The following is a 21527-nucleotide window of genomic DNA, read 5'->3' on the forward strand; positions in this document are numbered from 1 at the left end:
CCGGATGCTAGTGCTGCTGCATGGAAATATGGATGTTCTTTCCAGCATCGATCCCCACAGTCGGAGCAGAGATCTTTACGGTGCCCACTTTGCAAGCTTCTCTGAGGGATATTTGGACTCTGATTATTTGACTTTCATTACTTTTTTTTATCTTAAAGAATCACAATCAAGAGGCTGAGGATGAGGCCTTGGATTCGGTCAATAAGGTCCCGGTCAGTCCAGGTAAGATACAATTTTGTCAAATATTACCATCAGTGTTCCCATATATTAAAATGGGTTGATGCATTTAGGAGCTAAAATATTTTCAGCTACTCATTCCTTAACAGGCTAACAATGCAATAATAAAATGAATTATTTGCCTGTAATAATCAATGAATGAATGACCTTTTGTCTTAAAGGACATCAACGTCATTTGATTTGAGAACTTGCATTTGATTACCATTGTGCAAGTTTATTACAGTTATGAATGTTAAACCCCAGTAATTCAAAGCAGGAATTCCAGAAGTTGAATTTTGACGCTTTTTCAACTAGTTCCTAAACGCATCTTATCATAACGTTTTCAAATGATGATTGAGAAGATGGATTGCGGTTTTATAAAAGGATAATGTTGCAAATTAGGATTCGCACGTCAGTTTGGATGTTTTATAGAGGTCTGCATAAAGGTTTTCTTTATTCGTTTGTTCTTTGTTCTATTCTTTTCTCCCTGTTACTGTTATCCCTTTTCCTTCCTTTAATTTCTCCTGATTTCTCTTTTTTATTTTCATATTATCTTCCCTCCCTGGCACGCGTATTCCGTGTCTTCTCAAAGCGTCTATTTTCGCCCATATATATGTATACGTGTATTTCACGAGGACAAACAAGTGCGCCGTTTGTGACAGCGCACTGTATATATAGACACTCTTGGTTATGAGACGTCCTGGAACGCATCTCCCCCGTTGGAGTGTCGCATATTCCACGCGCCTGTGAACGCATCACAGCCATTGTCGGCGAAGGGAGGAGGAAAAAATGAGGGAGAGTCGAATCTGTCTTCTCCTTTCACAGTCATCACAGGGAATATCCGACGGCCGTTTTCTGCTCTTAATCTAACGGTCCGGTACCGAACGAGTGTACCGAGACCCCCGGAGACGTCGCGGGGGAGATATATACGCCTTTTCTTTGTGGCTGCTTGACAACAGGACGCCGGCTGCTGCTTTCCAGTCGCCGCATTCAGAAGAGTAGCGGAACTCCTCGAGGCTTTCTTCGTGGCAAGGCCCCCCCCGGCTACCTCTGTGGAAATGTGCCCCCCTGGATGTGTATTTGTGACAATTCCAAACCGAATTTGCCTTTTTTGTCAAGCTAGTGACTAAGGCGGCTAGTCTGTTAGCCGGCTAGCCTGCACCCGCGGTTTAATTATCCGCCTTGCCAGGACATTTGCTTCTTAACCTTTGGGATCATCCTGTTAGCGACGCCGTCTGTCCACCGGAATGCGGAGATAAAGGCGAGGGGCCGCCAGAGAGTGAACCCCCCATTAGGGGGGGCACTAGGGGGGCTGGGGGTCGAAAGTCAGGCCTGGCTTTGGGTATTTACTTGTTTTTCTCGATGATGTGGAGCTGCGTGGAGTTCACTGGACTCTTCGCCGTGGTGCCTTCACGGACCGTCACCATGAAGATTGTATGATTGCCCCCCCTCCAATTCGCCGTGTTTGTTGTTGACAGCCACGGGGTGTGTTGTCTGGCCCCGGGTCTACAGAACACGCAGCCGTCTGCTTATTTCCCTTCTACTGACCGGAATCGCACTCAGGGACGAGCATGTCTTTATTACGCGCCGCACTGCCCGGAAACGACAGGAATCCGGATCATGTAAGTGCACGTAAACAACACTCAGACATACATAAAGGTAGAGAGGGGGGATAGGGCGCCTCAAAAGTGATGTTGTCCGGGCAAATCCATTTTGATCAATGAGCCCCGCCACCCACGCCCCAAAACCGATCAATATCTAATCCAGTTGATGCGGGACCACCCGCTAATCTCGCATCACCCCTCTTTGACAAGGATGGACGTCCAATTTGTAAAAAAAATCTTAAATTTCAGTGCTTTGACGGCGATGGACGTTCAATTCATTTTGATTGAGATGAAATGTGTGACCAAAATAACCACTGCTATCATCAGTATTATCCTGATTTTGTGATTAATAGAAAAACAAACAACAAATTATTTGAACTTTTTTTTGCACTTGGTGCACATTATAAATTCCAAACATTAACCAGTAAAGAGATTAGTAGATTTAAGACAAGACAACAATGATGACTTCTATGTGCTAGTTAACATCATCAAATTTATCAATTTTTTAACACTTACCATCTGCTCGAGTGGATAAATATCCGTACATTAGGCTTTCGGTGTACAGAATGTTTGTTCGTGCACACAAAACTTGATGAAATTTGCTAACCACAATATATGGATGAAAAGGACAGTGTTGCCACTTTACCGAAACTTTTTCTGACACTATTCAATTATTTTTACTGTCTCATCTGTTGAAATGCAAAAGCAAATCCAACCACTCTTCTTCCCTAAGAAACCGCAATAAACAAATCCAATGTCATTATGTGACTACGCTAACGCCGTGGGCATGCCGGAATCTAAATAAATCAACCTAATTTATTTTAAGCGTGGCAATGGATATTTCCTCATTCCATTTGCTTTTCTTAAAAGATAGCTGCTTCTTCTAAAAAAATGTAATTTAAAAGGTTTCTTGTGTGGACTGGGCCAAAGTCACAAGCCCTGCTATTTGTTAACTTAACCGTGGTAACAGCATTGGTGCTTGAAATGTTGTTTTTTCTCCGCCTTTCCTAAGATTTTTAAAATTCTGCTTATTTAATAGAAAACATAACTAATCTAGGTTTAACCTGTGGCCGTCAAACCTTTATTAAACACTTGGGCAATCTTTAATGTTTTTCTAGGTAGAGCTACAATGGCATGACGTGTTATATGATGACAGGTTTGTCTTTATTTTCCTGCAGGACTGTAATATTTTTGCATTAGGCAAGTGTTGGGGGTTGATCAGGGCAGTGTTTCCCAACCAGTGTGACCAGAGCAATGTGCAAGAAGTCATACATCACAATATTCAGAGAGAAAATTAATATGAATAGAACTTGTTTAATTACAAATATTTCAGATGGTGGCGTCTCTTGAGATTTTTTCAATGCAAAAAAAGTGTGCCGCAGTTCAAAAAAGGTTGGGAAACACTGGATCAGGGTGTGTAAAGGAAGTCCCTATGTGGGCGTGGCTTAGTGCCTGTGCAGACTTGCACCGTTTTATTGTTTTTCGACTATCAAGTGCGCTCTGTATACCAACACATTTTTCATGTCATCGTTGTATAGCAAGTGTTGCTATGGAGTTCACCACCAAGCAAATGTTGTCGCTAACCGTTAGCTACTCAGAATTAGTTGCAGAAACCAGCAGTTCTATCACATTCGTAGCGACTTTCATAAAATCTACCCTTGGAGCGTGTATACTTTTCAACATAATTGGTTGTCATGTCTACCATGTAGAGAAAGAGCCATGCTTGAAAAGTCAGGAAGTCTGCCAATTAGCTTCAAAGCTTCTATTTTAGGATTTGATGACCATGCTAACGTCTTCTGAATGATTTGGGGAAAAAACATCCCCCAAAGCGACTTAATACAGAATTGAAAAGGGAAAAAGTTCCAAGAAAATTCCTTGAAAAATACAGGAAGGCTGCCATTTACCAGTGATACATTTTACTGGTCTCAAACTTGATTCACTGGGTTTCTGTCACAACTTGTTAGCTAGCAATGGCACTGCTCCTCAGGCCCGCCATCATGTGCTCCACTGAGGTTCAGTCAGCCGTGTATCTTCCCTACAAACTTTGACATGAGGTGATTCAGGTGGCCTGTATTTTTCTGTTTTGTTTTTCAACCGGATCACGTAATAAGTAAGGTCAGAGAAGTGGGCCATTCACGGCCATGTTTCCAGCTTAAAGTTGTGGTCTTGGCGGTAATTCATGTGCCATCTGTTTGTTCTTTCCACTCCTACTAAAATGGCCACCTGGAAGCATGAGCATTTATGAGTGCTGATGGAAAAAAAAAAATTGTAATGAGATACAGGCTAAGCAACATAATGGCAGACATTGTGTGATGTTAAACGACCGTAGTGCCTAGTGTGTGTGCACGTGACAACTTTTAAGCTGGCTTGTCATTCTTCAAACGTAACGCATGTTTTCACCTGTATTCGCTTGAAAGTGCTTGAAAGGCCTCAGCAAACACGGGCCCGCTAAGGTGTGTGCAACTAAAAAATGTGATATAACTTACATAGTTGGCTGGTGGTGAAAAGAAAAGAAAGATATTTTTATCATACAAACGATTCCTGAATCTCAACAGTCAAAGCACATATAAGTTCACATTTAACAAGCATACTAACTTCTGTTTTTCTGACATTTGGTAACACTGGCCACTTTTGAAGTTTGAATGCTAAAACAAAAATACACACACAAGGAAATGACACAAGTTGCAACTGTACTAGGGGGAAATAATCTTTTAGAAAATCTTCTTTTAATGTTTTCCCAAGTATTTTCATACAATTTGCCCAATGTAAAGTGGACCAAATCCCACCCCATTTTATTTATTTATTTTCCTTTTAGATGTAATGATAGGGCTATTTAAGTTTTGCAAAAAAAAGCATTTGATTCATACATATTTTGTTGAGCTTTTGCCTTGGCTGCCCTGTACAAATCTTGGCCTTATTGCACAATTTGACATGCTTGCTGTTTGACATGCTTGCTGTCGTCATTCAGACTGGAAATGTTGCAAAAAGATGTCCGACAGTTCTTTTCCGTGTTTGTAGGGGACGTTTTGGTGTTTATAATGTGGGGAAAAAAATCTTAGGATACCCACTGGAGGTGAAAAGAGAAGAAAATGTAAAACAGGGCTTGGAATTCAGGCAGTTTACATGCGTTTTTGTCGCCACAACAACGTGACACCACACTGCGACAATAGATCAATTTCATTAACAAAATGGATGTGACATGTTAAATAACACCTTGTGTGACTCACCCGCATCTATTTTCACCATGCCAAGAGACGCTAGCATGTGGGTGTGTGAGAGTAAATGAACCAGAGGAACAGCGTAGGAATATTTGCTTCTACTCATGTCTCATAATTCACAAGAGTAAAAGGAAATTGTTGTTACGATGCGAGAGGAACTCAAGGTCACGCCAATTTTTTTTCTTTCGCCGGGCAGTGATGTCAAACTTCCTGTAGTCCACGGACACACTTCCTGTTACAACACATGCAGACATACACACCGAGTGACAGATAACTTGTCTGTGTGCTGCCATCACAAGATTTTTCCAGTATAGCAGAGTTCATCCTAATGGACTGGCCTTGACAGCAATAAACGTCCACAATTGGACTGGGATGGTCGGCAGTGATTCCTCATTCGCTGCTTGCTCTCCCAGTCTAAAAGGGTTGGATGTGTATTGCTGTTTATGGGTGTTTTTATCATATATATATATATATATATATATATATATATATATATATATATATATATATATATATATATATATATATATATATATATATATATACATATATATATATATATATACATATATATATATATACATATATATATATATACATATATATATATACATATATATATATATACATATATATATATATACATATATATACATATATATATATATACATATATATATGTATATGTATATATATACATGTTTTTACGAGCTACAACAGCACACTCTTTGAATTCATGGGTTAAACTACTATTAACTCCCATAACCCACAGAAAAATGAATTCCATAATCCTTCTTAAAATGTATTTTTAGTTATCAACAAATTTGATGACTCGCCAACTCTTTATCAAGTCAAAACAAGGAGCTTGCAATAGTATTTTACCTCCATACATGTGTAGTTGTACTATCCCACTCTGGTGTCTTGCGATACGCTGGATAAACGGGGGATGTTTGGGTGTGGGATTTGATGGAGGGTGACGGGGGCACAAATTGATGTGAGCTTTCCCAAAATGAAGATACGCCACGAGACAAAAGGGAGGTTGGGAAAGGCGTGGCCAAAGCGAGATGGGAGGCAAATTGCTTTGTGTGGCGGTGATTGGGGGAAGGGATGGCAAAATTAAGGTGAAGAGCAGAACATCCATGTTGGATTTGATAGGAAAAATATACATTATTTATGTTTTATGCTCATAAATGATATAGCAAAACCTAATGGAGACTTCTATTTAGATTTATTGTTTGTCCGCTTTAATGCAATCGGATATAGAAAGTCATTTGATTTCAGAATGGTGTATTTTTTTCATTGTTTCTGTTTATTTCTTTATACTGTACCCCAGTTTTGGGCCCCCCAAAAATAAATGAAATGTTATCTTCATTGATTTGTTTGCATTTTTCTAAAAGGATCTTTTGATATTTGTCCTCAGCACACCTCGCTGTCCACCAGCCGCTCAGATAAAGGGTCAGGCTGGTCCAGCCGCTCGTTGGGCGCCAGATGCCGCAACTCCATTGCACTCTGCTCAGACGAGCAGCCGCACATCGGAAACTACCGGCTGCTCAAGACCATCGGCAAGGGCAACTTTGCCAAGGTCAAACTGGCGCGCCACATCCTGACGGGTAAAGAGGTACGCTAATGGAACACGGTGAATTCAAGGCAAATCGTACAGTATACTCTACATGCAAAAACTAAAATATTTCCAAAGTATTGCACATAGGCCACATTCTCTATTTTCTCAAATTAATGCACTGGTGTCAAAGTGGCGGCCCAGGGGGGCAAATCTGGCCCGCCACATCATTTTGCGCGGCCCGAGAGAGTAGATCATGAGTGCCGACTTTCTGTCTCAGGGTCAAATTCAAATGAAGATTATAAATGTATATTATATTTCCTGATTTTCCCCTTTTTAAATCAATAATTGAAAAATTTTCTTCCATTTTTTTCCTTTGTGTTTTTGGTTGAAAAGGCATTTTGTAAAATCTAAAAATAAATATCTAAAAATATTTTCTGTTTTCCACTTTATTATTGAAGATAATTAAAAAAATATTCAGTTTCCTTTTGAAATGAAAAACAGATGATTAAAAGACGTTTTCCCTTACTAAGAAAAAAAGCTCAAATAAACATTGTTTTAAATCTATAAAAAACGGAATATTTACATCCAGTTCTTTTAATCCGATTTTAAAAAATAAATACTTGAATATTATATCTAAACTGGTCCGGCTTCTAATCAACATGAAACAACTGTTGCTTGTTTGTGTTCTCAGATATTGAAACCCGTTTTTATGGTTATTAACTTGTGTTTCTTTTGTTTGTTGCTTAGGTTGCAATAAAAATCATTGATAAAACCCAACTCAACCCTTCAAGCCTACAAAAGGTGAGTCAATTTTATTTCATTAATTAAACACTGGGTGTGTGTTTTTTAACAGTTTTTTAAACCTTTTATATTTTCTGTTCACTGATTTCTTAAGAACATTGTGGAATTTTTGTTTTTATGATTACAAGGTAAATAAATATATCTATAAAGTCACCAGTCTAGGGTGTAGTTCACCTTTCGCCTAAGATCAGCCAGGAAAGGTTTCAGCACCCCGTGACCTTGACGAGGTTAAGCAGTGATGAAAATGAATGAATATATATTAACTCATTAAATGCCAATGATAGGAAGAGACATCAAATCCAATTTGAATGGGGGGGTTTCAGTCAAAATGGGTTGAATGTGTGTCGCCGTCAATGGTCGCCATTGGTTAATTTTTGTCATTTCCTACATTTTTGTGGAGAATTGATCGTTATTAGCTGCTGAAAAGGTCATCTTTCACCATTTTTTGTTGTGATGTTGCATTTAGAGGGCCTTTTATTTACCTACGTCGTCATTGAATATGGAATAAATGGTCTATGTTGCCATTCTATGTATAATCTATGGCCTAAATCCACCCCTTTTAATGTCCATATTGTCCATGAAATTGTATATTACTCAGTTAACAAATGAACCAACCCAATGGCAACTATGGTAAAATCCTATTTATAAGCAATGTATCGTGTTGACAGCGTGCTTTTTTATGTCTTAGGGTCTTTTTTTTTCAAAGAATTGCAGTCACAGTCCATTATTGAGTCCTGATTCAGTACCTCGTGCGTGGACTGCAAACGCAGCCACACACGCCAATGTTTGAACAGCTTTTTCCCCCCCCTTGCTTAACACAGTGTCAGTGTACTTATCATTATGTGCACCGTTAAACCTTGTTTTTTGTTCTTTCTCAATTGTTAAAACACATTTTAGTAATAGTGTCACACGCTCGCAAGTCACACTTGATCCAGCAAACAAACAGCTTTTGTCTAATTAATTATTCGTTGACTATATCAGCACCAGAAACACAATCAATACAGCATCGGGCACACACGGCCGGATTATTGATGAGTTGTCTGCTGATTAGCTAACAAGTGGTGATAACATTAGTGTGTTGACGCCGACTGGCCTTGTGTAATAGTCGTTCCCATCTGGCCTGGATGCCAACAAGTCGTTCTGCCTCTGTTTTTGGCTAGCTTTGACATCATATGACGTTTGAGAGAAAATGTCATTTTCCTTTCTTTAAAATCACCATCATTACATGGCATGTGTATTCGTATGCAAATTTATTTAAACCATAACAAAACCACATTTTGAGCAGAATGTACGCAATCCATAGATTTACTTTTTTTTTTTTAATGTATAGATATTTGAAGCATTGTTTCTGAAATCCTCGCACATGCCAAGGGAAAGGTTCAGTGGATTGTTGTCATGTAAATGTGCCCTTAAGCTGTCCGATAGTGAGACTGATGAAGTGTTTGGAGGCTGCATTGGATTGGAGCCGTGCTCTGGCAATGCTGGGAAGAAACATATCCCCCATGTTGGCCCCCTAAACCTGGATTTGAATTGCGGACAGGCAAACAAAAGGGCACCAGGGCGAGGTGGGGAGTTGAGGGGCCTTGGAAAAGGACAGAAGAAAGACAACATAGAGAGTAGGACACTATGTAGACTTTGGGTGCCTGGCTGCCTTTTGTCTGCATGTGTAATGCAATTATATGCATTGCCATTGTCAATTTCGAGAGGGCTTTGTTCAGCTTCGGTATGAAGAATCATGGACAAGATGGCCGTCATGTTGGGAGCAGCATTTCCCACAAGCAGCATGAAAACAACACAGGGAAACTGCCCCATATTTAAAGGCTAATAGCAATGACTTTTGGTGGAAAATGTGGCTTCACTGGTGCAATTGGTTGATATTTTAATGGCAGAAAATCAGTGGAAAGCCAAATCCTCAGTCCAAAAATAACTCACAATAATTATGGATTAATGGGGGCTTTTCTGGAACCAGACTCATCAACCTGGATTAATTTGTGAATGATGATTTTTTTTTAATCCACTCCAACAATTGTGTCTGACGTCGGTATTCAAAAGAGGCCCACGTAATACTTTTTAACTGCAGCCAAAAGTTGATAGCAAATAAACATACGGCATCGGTTCTACACTGATTAGCTTAGCGTTAGCAACATGGTTAGTCATTCGGTATAATGCGCTTGCGTTTGTTGTCGATCGGTCTTTACACTCAAAGGTTTATAATTTAATTTGGTGTCTTTTTGAAGGCTTCCAATCAAAATGCATTTTAATGTGGACAAGCACTATCCAATGGATAAACAAAACAGGTGACACAACACACCAGCCTGTAAAGAGTGCAGCACATGTAATCAAATTAACTAAGTGGAGCATCTGAGTACTTTACAAAGAATTAAGAGGATGAGCCTGTCACCTCAACTTGACTTTATTACACGTGCCGTCAGTCGTAACGTGCGATGAACAAGAGTCTAAATTTCTGGGTGGCTTTTCCACCTGGTCGTGTCCGTTGGAACCCTCTGTGGATCATTCATTTCACTTCCTGGCCGGCTGCCATGACAACGGCCGTGCCGCGTCATGGTTTCCGTGACAATGCCGGTATTAATCCCGCTGAGGACCACAACGCTGGCTGCACACACAGCTCTTGTGGCGTATAACCAATTGAACATCTCAAACAGTTGCTCTTTGGAATGATGGCTATTGCTAATTAGCGAGAAATATCAAGAATCGTATCGAAAAATGTAATTAGGAAGTCCGCAAAACTTTGCGTGCCTATTTTTTAATATTGTTTTAGCATCTCAGAGAATGAAAAAATGTCCTAAATTTGCAATTTAGTTCAAATTATACAAGAACAGATTTTCTGAGAGGTCATAAAACGGTTTGATTGACAAATTAAAGCTGCTATGAAAAATGGTAACCACAAATTTGGCACTCAAATTTAGCTGTTTTTCCCCAAAACAATCCACTGTGGAACGCCCGTTTTTGAGCCAAATAGTTTCTGTGACGTCACAATAAGAGTTCTAGCTTTCTCGTGCTATGCTAGTTAGCACATGTTGCCTGAATGACAGACCATCACACGGCAGCAAGAGAATAGAAAGCTTAGGATAGCATGCTAGCAGGCTGCAAAGATCTGCGTGTGACATCATCTTCTGTTAGATTTTCTAATGGGCGGGGCTTAGGCATCTGAGAAAGGAAGACTATTTTGGATTGACCTACCTACCCCCTTTTTGGATGGATTTGTGTTCAAAATATCATCTGGTATCCCTTTGAAGTCACTTTCTATAATATTTCGCAGCACCTCGAAAAACAAAATGCATTTCCAAATGCAGTAAATTCACAGCACCTCACAAATCTCACGCTCTTTGGCTATTGTGGCGTCATTTAGGGAGTGCCTGTTTTCATTCGTGCGTCATTTGACGTCTAAAAACGGCGAGCCGCTCAACCGGCCCAAATGTCTTTTCTTATGGCGATGTAGCAATGACAAGATGAGGAAGTGAAGTTTTATTGTCTGTTCACTTCTTCTTATAAGCCGCTACCAAACCTATTTTTCAGTTTTTTTTCCCTTTCATGACGCATTAAATAGCATTGTAAATGGGGATATATTTTGCTGGTGTTATGAGGGTTGCCATCAAACCATTGTAATTTCAGCATATTTATCAATGCATCATTCCCTCAAATGCATTATTATATCCCATTGCAAGAGTGGGCTAAAGTGGTATCAATACGAGTCGTATTAATAAGATAATCTTTGATTTCTGCAGCTTTTTCGTGAGGTACGCATCATGAAAACCCTCAACCACCCCAACATTGGTGAGTGACACCTAACTTTATCTTTTATTGCCAGGTTTTATTTAGTCTAACCATTTCTCTGTGTGTGATACAGTCCAGCTTTTTGAAGTCATAGAGACAGAAAAGACTCTCTACCTTATCATGGAGTATGCTAGTGGAGGTAAGTGATACCTATTGTACTGGCCTCCAACATCTCAACGGTTTCTTTCTTTTTTTGTGAGCAAACCTCCAGTAGAAAATGACCTTGTTGTACGTTCTTTTGTGTGCTGTACCGGAGATGAGCAATGCATCACTCTACAAGGATATCATCTCTTTGTCTGTCTATAAATCAGACTTTTTGGTTGATAAATGGCAGCAGTAGACAGTTATAATCTATTCTCAGAATAAGAAGACCAAGAGAGAACTCATAACAAGCTGAAGTGGACTTGTGACTCAGTTGTTGTTTTTTTTTTTTTTTTTTTTTGAGTTGATGACTCACCATCAGTTGTTAGGCCAACGTTTAAAACAAGATTGTGGCTAAATACAACCATAATTTCATGTTGTTGTATGTGTTTAAGATTAAAAAAATGGGTTTAAGTCTATTTTACTGGGCAGATATTTATTGGATTGGATTGGATTGAATTGGATAACTTTATTCATCCCGTGTTCGGGAAATTTTATTGTCACAGTAGCAAGAGGGTGAGAATGCAGATACAGGAAAGGCATTTTAGACATTAATAGATAGGTAAAAAGCAAGTTAATAAAGAAATACATACATAAATAAATATATAAATAAATTAATTCATGTGTTGCTGAAATATAAATATATGTATATGTGTGTATGTGTGTGTACATATATATATATATATATATATATATATATATATATATATATATATATATATATATATATATACATATATATATATTCATACACACATACATATTTACACCCTAGATTTATCGCCACCTCCTCAATGACAACAATCCTAATATTAAATAAAAAAATCTTGGCTTCTGCAGTAAACATTACTGACTGATTCTGTTTTTTCGTTCCCTGCAGGGGAGGTTTTTGACTACCTTGTGGCTCACGGCCGGATGAAGGAGAAAGAGGCACGCGGCAAGTTCCGGCAGGTCGGTTACAACTATAACACATTTTTCTCAGGGTTTAATTACAATAAATGAGTGATCTGTTTCGTCATAAACATTTTTAAAAAGTTGGCGGTGTTGGCACGTGAGTCAGCAAACATGAGCTATAATTTAGCAGAGTGTGACGCAAAGGCGCCACAAATATTTCCACTGAAGAATAAAACAAACTGAGGCTATGTCATTCTCTTTTGTATATCGTCTACTGTACTTGAAGCATGTTTTATTGTCTTTCCACAGATCGTTTCAGCTGTGCACTATTGCCATCAGAAAAACATCGTTCACAGAGATTTGAAGGTGAGCGCTTGTCCAAGTTTAAAAACATTTTCCGGGGGAAAACTGGATGCCCAAAAAGCCTGTAAATGCCTAAAACAAAGAGAAAAAGTCCAAAAACAGCAAAATGTTCAAGAAAATAGTTTCCGAGATAGCTCATTTTATCACACTATTTTAATATTTAAGCTTTGTTTGCAAGCTTTTTTTCCCCAATATCTTTTGCCATCATTGATCCGATGCCAATTACATATCCATATTTTTAGACCAGTAAAAATAAGGTCACCAATGAATGACAAATAATATTTTTTGTATTCAAGTGAGCCCTGCTGATCCCTCGTCGAGAAATGCTATATTTACAAATATTACCCAACTCTTGATATGATTAGTTTCTAGTCTCACTCAGCGTACATGTTTGCCTTGTGGTTTGATTTTCACCAGCCGAAAAGCACAATAGAATTGAAATCACACGGGAATTTTGGATCAGATCCCATCTTGTGACCAAATCCACTATAATCCAATACTCCAAAACTAGCCATAACTACTGCCGATACTAAATGATTGATACTGATACTAAATCACTATCTGATTGAGACATTGCTATTATTTTGTCTGCACAAGCGATTTGCAAGGACAGTGACCCCCGAGCACCAAACCACTCCGCCATTTTTAGTCACCATGGAGAATTCAGGATAATATTGACATGATCCCAGCTGTAAATTTGATGAAGAATACCAGAGCCATCGTTTTGCTACCTCAGTTGTTAAACCCGTTTGAAGTGCATTTCGATCTGAACATGTGCCACTCTGACATCATCTATTTTGTCCTGGCAATCTAGGCAGAAAATCTGCTACTGGACGCCAACTCGAACATCAAAATTGCTGATTTTGGCTTCAGCAATGAGTTCATGGCCGGCAGCAAGCTGGACACCTTCTGCGGCTCTCCTCCTTACGCCGCTCCCGAACTCTTCCAAGGCAAAAAGTACGACGGCCCCGAAGTGGACATCTGGAGCTTGGGCGTCATCCTCTACACGCTCGTCAGCGGTTCGCTGCCTTTCGATGGGCAAAACCTGAAGGTTGCCACATGATTCCATTCTTTCGAGCATCTTGTTCTCCGTTCCAAGCTCGTCTGATCTCTTTTTGTGATTAGGAGCTACGCGAGCGTGTCCTGAGAGGGAAGTATCGCGTGCCCTTCTACATGTCCACAGACTGCGAGGGAATCCTTCGCCGCTTTTTAGTTCTCAACCCTACTAAGCGCTGTTCGCTAGAGGTGCGTGACATTTGTAGTAGGTCTTGTTAATTGGATTTTTTTTTCCATTGGGGTCCTAAAAAGTTTTAAACGTTCTAATCTTGACAAAGTGTCTTAAAGTGACATTACATTTTCTGCTTAAAATTTAATTGTGCTGCTTTGCATGAAATAATGTCTGAAAAACACACATTGACATAGAGGAGTTACTCATTTTTTGAAGGCTTGGTGGTGAGGTATATCTTCTATTTTTTTAAATGTTATTGAAAATTCTTCAAAATTGTACGTGGTCGCATTTCGTCGAGGTGTAAATCACCAATTTAATGACGATATTTGACAATGAATGAAAACTATTCTCTTTCTCCAAATGCCATTTCAGATGACTATTCTTTTGCCATTCGATCAATTTGATGGAATTGTTGGTTTATCAATCCAAATCAATTTACCTTTGCACCCCTCCTTTTATTAACATAATCTTTAGATAATGACAACATTTTCTCTTATCATTGTCCCAGCAAATCATGAAAGACAAATGGTTAAACGTGAGCTACGATGGAGAAGAGCTGAAACCCCACAAAGAACCCGAGGAAGACTTCAACGACACTGCCCGCATCGGTGGGTAACCCCGCCCCTTTCCTCCCAAAACAGAGACCCACAGAATGATGCCATGGACTGACAATCGTTATTGCAGATGTCATGGTGGGAATGGGCTTCACCCGGGAGGAGATCAGAGACTCTTTAGTGAGTCACAAGTACAACGAAGTGACGGCCACGTACTTGCTGCTGGCGCGCAAGAATGAGGTAAGCACATCCGCATGGGTTTTTGTTCACGTCTCCGATGGCTCATTTCCATCGTCAATGCGATTGACTCCCAACACAACGCTGCCATTGTTGCCTCAGTTCGAAGGCAGCGTGTCCCGCTCCGGCAGCAATCTCAGCCTGGCCCGGGTCAGGGCAGGCGCCATCGCCAACGGTACCAGCAAGCACTCCTCGTCCTCCTCCGGTGCCGCTTCCTCCGCTCACAAGCCACTGCGCAGCGTCTCCACCTACCAGCGTCAGAGACGACACTCGGACTTCTGTACGACGTCGCGGTCCCCCTGTCCTCACGGTGGTCTTCATCCTCCGGCGTGTTTTCGTCCTGCAGGCGGTCCGGCGGCTCCCGGCTCGGCGCATCCCAAGCGAAGTCCGAGCACCGTGGGAGAAGCAGCGGGGCTAAAGGAGGAGAGGCTCTCGGTCCGCAAGGCCAGCAACAATGCGGTGGGCTCTCGGAGCATCCCGACTCCCTCCAGTCCGATGGTCAGCTCCGCCCACAACCCCAACAAAGCCGAGATCCCCGACAGACGCAAGGACGCCAACGCTACCACGGTACGGATTATTGAAACAATACAGTTGCGTTCAAGTCTGTGTCGCCATCTGTTCGGATTAGCCAAGTATGTTAGATTTCGGGGAATTTAAGGAGCGTGGAGATTACCCTGGGATGAACCCTTTAATATAAACGGTAAATGCGTGAGGATCTCGTTTCTTGCCGTGTACACTATTCGCTTGAATTGTAATCATTCCTGTTATGTTATGGACCAAAAGTGTTAAAATAATGGCCCTTTTTTTTAATTAAGTGACGGACATTTTCAATATTTTTCAGCAGCCCCAATACATTTCAAAGCAATGTCGTTCTTTTCATTTTTATATTTGAAATATATATATCATGATTGGCAAAAAATAAAAATTTGTCATTCGAATATATTCTCCCAGGGCAAGATTTTATGACTTTGTGAAGATTTGACTCGGTGGTCAGAGAGGAGAAAAAAAACCATAGGTCGCTCTTGAGAATTAGTCGCAAACTATGAAAAAAAATGCAATTATTGTCCGGAAAATACGGACCTCATCCCACCTTTTCTGTATTTGACATTTTTATTTTTAGCTTGTCTTCACTTGGTGATGTTGTCTTTTTCCCCTTAACAGAATAATGTCTCAGGTAGTGGCATGACGCGAAGGAACACGTACGTTTGCAGCACGGACAGACACGCGCTGCTGCAAAACGGCAAAGAAAACAGGTGAGTAGCATGTGGAACAGTAACTTTAACCCTCTTGGGGACAGTTGTCATGAGACAAACTTCACAACATACTGCTAACTGGACACGTTCTTCCATCCAGGTTTTGTTGGAGATTGAAATATCATATATCAAATCAGAAAAGAAAAACTTAAATCTAACTCTCATACATCATCATGCACACAAAAAAATAGGAAAATGTTCTAACATGAATAAATAGTCATTCAATATAGGAAGTTAATTCATGATTATTCATGATTTTATATTTGATATAATCCTAACTACTAAAAATGTCTAGTCACCCTTCCAAGTCAAAATGGATTAGATTTCTGGCAGCCAATGAGTAGATAGCAGGTATTATAGAGGGGAAAAGAGGTTCCCATTCCCATTCCATGGGTCACACTTGCCCTCTTTGACTCCAGAATTGTTTTTTTTTTAAGTGATTAGAGAGAAAGTCAATGGGGGCGCATACAAATGTGTTCGCCAGCACCGCAATGATGAAGTGGCTGCTGGCACCGCGCCCCAACGACCCCATCCAATCTATTTGCCTCTGAGGCTTTGTCAATGTGATGCCATTCCAGAGTGCTCCATGAGCCCGGCCGGCGCCAGGCGCTCACGTGCAAGCCCACGTGCACTGATGCACGCGTTTTTCAACACGTGGCGCCGTGGCCACTTTTATATCTCATACAGTGTGACATCTTGACGTGAGCGTTGGAAACGTACGTTCCACCTTGTGTCTTTTCCCGCCCCGCAGTTCCCTCTCCCACCGGCTGCCCCCCGCCTCTCCCTCCACCCACAGCATTAGCGGCGCGTCGGCGTCGTCCTCCTCGGCTTCTACGCCCTCCTCGCGTCTCACCCGAGGCTCCACGGCCAGGAGCACCTTCCACGGCGGGCAAATCCGAGACCGCCGGCCACCCTTGCACTTGTCGCCCGCCTCGCCGACGCCAAGCCTGGACTCTGGCGGCCCCCCGCCCGCTTCCAGGACCCCGCGTGCCACCAGCAACTTGCTCAGCAAGCTCACCTCCAAGTTGACCCGCAGGTAAGCGGAGAAGCCGCGTGAGAAATTTGATGGGAAGAAGAGGCGTCTGCTAACGGTGTGGACTAGCGCTGCAGCTAATTGATTAGCACCCCCCCCCAAAAAAATGGACATTTTCAAATGTACTTGATGATGTTGTACTCTAGTCTGTACTAATGTTAATGACTCCTACAAGTACATAAAGGTCTCATCTACTAACATATCCGCTTTTATTCTTTTTCCTTCAAGGTTGATAGGTTGTCCGCCTTAGGTTGACCTTTTTGACCTTGTTTCCACCAGGCTGTTAAATTCAATTGCTGTCGCTGCAGTGTGATATTAGACTGCGTATTTTTTCACTTGGGTATAGCATAGCATTTTCTCATGACTTTCAAGGGAAAGGCAATACTTTTATCATGTGACTCCCAACAGAAATCCATTGGGGAAAAAAAGCAAATTTCATTTTTCTGATCTTAATAGAAGAGTTTCTTTGGTCAACCTTTTCCAGATTGGTCATTTATACCAAGTGTTATCTTTTCCTGACATTACGGCAGGTGGAAACAAGGCTTTAAGTAAAGGTCATGCGGTGTCCTTTTCCCCATTAAAGTAGTTTTTGTGACACCGCACAGCATATCCGAGGCGGACAACTGTCTCGTGTCGTGGCGCTAGTTTTTGCTTTTTCCTGTTTGATTGTCTTAACACGTTATCTTCCCCTGGCCAGTCACCTGCCGATCCGCCATCCTGTCTTCTCCTTCTTCTTCTTCTTCAATGTTCTGCTGTTTCCTCTCACCTTCACGTTGTTTTCCCGCCCTCCTCCTTTCTTGACTTCCTTCTTTGCTCTGACAATCTGCTCTTGTTGTGTCATTCCACACCTCCTCTTCCTCTTCTTCCAGGGTCACTCTTGACCCTTCTAAGCATCCGAGCTCAAACAAATCGGTGTCGGGCCACGCCCTTCCGCAGGCCACAAAAACAATTAGTAAGTCTTCCTTTCCCATCTTTTCTGGCTGCTGTGTGTCACGCTCCATGCCCATCTAAATGTCTTATCTGTGTGTGGATTTCAATATCCTATCACTCACTGGTTGGAGTCGAGTCAGACAAAATCAGGACAATTATGACTTTTTTTTTTTTTGCATTTAAATGTCTGACGACCGCTCAAACCAGCGACAACCCGAGTGTGTGTCTGCACTGTGTCTGTCCGTCAGTCAGTCTGACTAAGCGAATGGGTGGCCTGGTTTTCAGGCTACGTATTTTTATCAATATATTTAGATGACGAGTCTTGTTCTGTATTCCATGTTTGGACCTTCTGTTGACAAACTGGAGGGGAATATGGGTTAAAGCCATGTTCAAAAATACAGCTTTTCGCCCATTTTCTTCTTATGAAACAAAATTTTCTCAACATATTTTCCAGAGTCAAAAAAAAGTAGTAGTTCTTTGGGCAATAATAAGATATTTCTCATCAGTCTTCCAGAATTCAGTTTTGATCCATTTTAAGGGCCTCTGATTGGTTTGAATACACTTATCACAAAGTTTGGCGTAAAACAAGATAAAACGCAAAGAAATGTTGACATTTTTGACAATTGTTTCGCTGAAATATTTAGAAAAATAGATTGAAACATTGAAGCTATCGATCTTGCCTATGCAATTATTTAGTCAAACAACCATCGAGGTATTGTTCCAGATGAATGTATCGTTCTAACTTTATTATTTTAATAGTTGCAAACAAATCCCCCATTCTCCCCTATTTAAATTTGTTTTGGCAACATTATTTTCCTCGTTTTCTTCTGAGGTGATGTTAAACAATTAAAGAGGACTTTTAAAATGATGTCGGCTTGCAAAAAAACTGATCATCTGATAAAATCAGTAACAACACAGATGAGATCACAGTTTGAATACAGAATGGTCCTCTCGTTCATTACGTGTGCTGTTTACACATGCCGACTGGTCGCACGGTTAACCATGTGTGCTGTGATTGGTGGACTCGCTGAAGTAGAATTTAAGCAAGGAGTTTAAAATAATGATAATAATAATATTCATGTTGTTGTTTTTTTTGCACTAATTGTGTTCTAATGGAAATCTTTGTCTTCCTCTTGAGGGTCACAGACGAACCTGAGAGAATCAGCAGATCTCCGGTCACAAGGTGAGTCACTAAAAACATTTTCTATCTTCTAACTTGATTGGCGTGTGGCATATTTTAAGTTCACAGTGGTTTGCATGATAGAAACCTTCCATTCTAACAGTCACGTCATCTCATGTGTCGTGTATATGAATGTGGTCCTTTTTTGACCCCCAAATAAAAAGTTATTATTTTTTTAAAACAATTGGGAGGAAAAATCTTATTTAGAAGTCATTTTTTAAATAAATGAATATCTATTGTCATTAATGCTTTTTTTAACAGTGGTTATCACTTAAGGCCTTTAACTATATTTGATGAGAACAAGTGATTGCTTGTCAAAACTCTTTTCTTAGCCCAGATAAGCACCAAGCAATAGTAAAGTTTAAATTGATAAAGTTCTCCTTTTGTTTTCTGAAAGTTGTATGTGTTTTCTCTCAGTGACTCTGGCTAGAAGCAACAGGTAACGTTACTTAGTGCTAGTTAGCCGTGTTGTGTGGTTGCTTGTGCTAGGCCATCCTGTAAAAAAACAAAACTAATTTTTATACATTTTTTTATCTTCATTATAGACATGAAATGTAGAAAAAAATCACGTTTTTTTTCTGTAAAAGAACAAAAAACACAAACTAGCAGTAATACAAATATACGATAAAATTTTCTACAATAAATATCCATTTTATTTAAAGTATTCATATAGAATGAATATGAAAGTTACTTTTAATAATCATAAAATGAATGCGTAATAATGAACTCATGCGCACTGACTGGGTATACCGTATTTTCTCATGTATAAGCCGTATTTGTAACTATAAAAATAATGACTGAATCAAGGGTACGGCTTATATGCACACAAATTAGACTTGACATGCTCGAAACTGCAATGTGACAAGAAATGCCATTACAGCCAGAAATTATGGTAATTGGACTTTAGTCTGTATTTCTTTATTTTATTTAAAGAAAAATGTGCAGTCGTCCTTGTTATTATTGGGAAACACTGGTATAGAGAGACTCGTTTAGCATTTAGCAGCTTGGAATTGTAACAAATGTGTGATTTTAATCTATTTTCTTCTCTTTTTCCCCCCCATCCATCTGCATTAAACTCCTCATAATTCACCGAATCTTTATTCATCCCCATTCACCACCTCTCATTTGCCTCAGTCGCCATATATCTGGGCATCAGAAAGCGAGCGAGCCCCGGACCCCCCGATGCGGCTGGGATGTGAGGGTGCGCAGCCCCCGCGACCCGGCCGAGGTGGTCCTGGCCCTGCGGGAGGCCGCCCAGGGCTGCGGCTGCCAGGTGCACCTGGCGGGGCCCTTCCTTCTGTCTTGCACGCACGGCGCCGCCGGCGCCCGCGTGGCCTTCGAGGCCGAAGTGTGCCAGCTGCCCGGCGGGCCGGCGCAGAGCAGCGGCGTGCGCTTCAAGCGCCTCTGGGGGGCGCCGCTCGCCTTCAGGGACATCGCCACTAAAGTGTCCAAGGAGCTGGAGCTCTGAGGGCATGGTGGGGGGGTTTCTGGGGGCTAGCTCAGGCAGCGAGGAAGGAGACGCGGGCGCAAACTCTTTTAACGTGCCTCCGCCAAAGACGCTCTTTCTGTGGCTATTCACGAACTGCTAAAAACAAAAGAGAACGTCTCACACACACACACACAATTTCTTTATGTTTGACTGATGAGATTAGCTACCAACGAGTGTTCAGACCACATTCAAAACAAGAAAATGTTATTACGCTGCAGGAATAAAGTCAGAATCTTGAGTTCATAATTAAGTCATATTGGCCTAGGGGGGAAAAAAAGGAATTTCTTGGAAAAATTTGACCCCACCCAAAAATATCCTTCAATATTTTCAAGAGGTCAGTTTTAAATGAGAATATTTAACTTTTTCTAACAAAATAGTACAGGGTCGGGAACCTTATAATCAAATATTAATGATAATATGAAATTGTTAAAAAGTCATGCGTTTTCTTCTGAATAGTATGCGGTTGTGGAGACAAGAATTTATCTGAGAAAAGTTGTATTTTTGCGGAAAAGAAAATTGGTTCATGGGTGGAAAAATAGTTTGAGGTGAAATGAAAGGAGAATGATGTCATATATTAGGAATGTTTTTTTCTTTTGATTCATACTGCTATAAGCAAGCCCCAATCACAGCCATGTGATTAAAAAAAAGCTGCATCAGCATGCGAGTTATCAAAAATAATCATAACAGTGATTTATTATTAGGTGCAGTATCTCCATGTGTCATAATGCTATTACTCCATGGATTAGGCTTCTTTCCAGTTAGCTTTTCTAGCTAAACACTCAATTGTTTTACTTTCTTCCATGCACGTTATTGTTTAAGTGAATTTGATAAACTTTGGCCATTGCAAGAATCAATATTGAAATATATTTTTTATTTTTCCTTTGCAGTGGTGGAGATATTAGGCCTAAATATATATATATATATATATATATATATATATATATATATATATATATATATATATATATATATATATATATATATATATATATATATATAGCTATATATTACTATATATAGCAATATATCG

At 40.4% G+C, this 21527-nt stretch overlaps 1 protein-coding gene across 11 annotated transcripts; it reads left to right on the forward strand.

Moving 5' to 3' along the window:
* Position 1: 1 nt before the first annotated feature.
* On the forward strand, positions 2–21427 carry mark4b (MAP/microtubule affinity-regulating kinase 4b). Of its 11 annotated transcripts, none has more exons than XM_077612295.1 (19): positions 2–222; positions 6459–6656; positions 7347–7400; positions 11147–11195; positions 11269–11334; positions 12217–12287; positions 12540–12596; positions 13408–13644; positions 13719–13838; positions 14330–14429; positions 14506–14615; positions 14715–14892; positions 14959–15179; positions 15774–15865; positions 16617–16901; positions 17768–17850; positions 18967–19011; positions 19426–19447; positions 20143–21427. In XM_077612295.1, exons 1-19 carry the CDS (start codon positions 181–183, stop codon positions 20474–20476), a joined length of 2364 nt encoding a protein of 787 aa, XP_077468421.1. In that variant the 5' UTR covers positions 2–180; the 3' UTR covers positions 20477–21427. The 11 variants fall into 11 exon arrangements, with proteins under 11 accessions (XP_077468421.1, XP_077468422.1, XP_077468424.1 ...); XM_077612296.1 differs by lacking the exon at positions 2–222 and adding an exon at positions 913–1838 and having other exon boundaries at positions 14715–14868; XM_077612294.1 differs by lacking the exon at positions 2–222 and adding an exon at positions 916–1838.
* Positions 21428–21527: the final 100 nt, after the last annotated feature.

This window comes from Stigmatopora argus, chromosome 10, assembly GCF_051989625.1.
Source record: "Stigmatopora argus isolate UIUO_Sarg chromosome 10, RoL_Sarg_1.0, whole genome shotgun sequence".
NCBI classification, from domain to species: domain Eukaryota; kingdom Metazoa; phylum Chordata; class Actinopteri; order Syngnathiformes; family Syngnathidae; genus Stigmatopora; species Stigmatopora argus.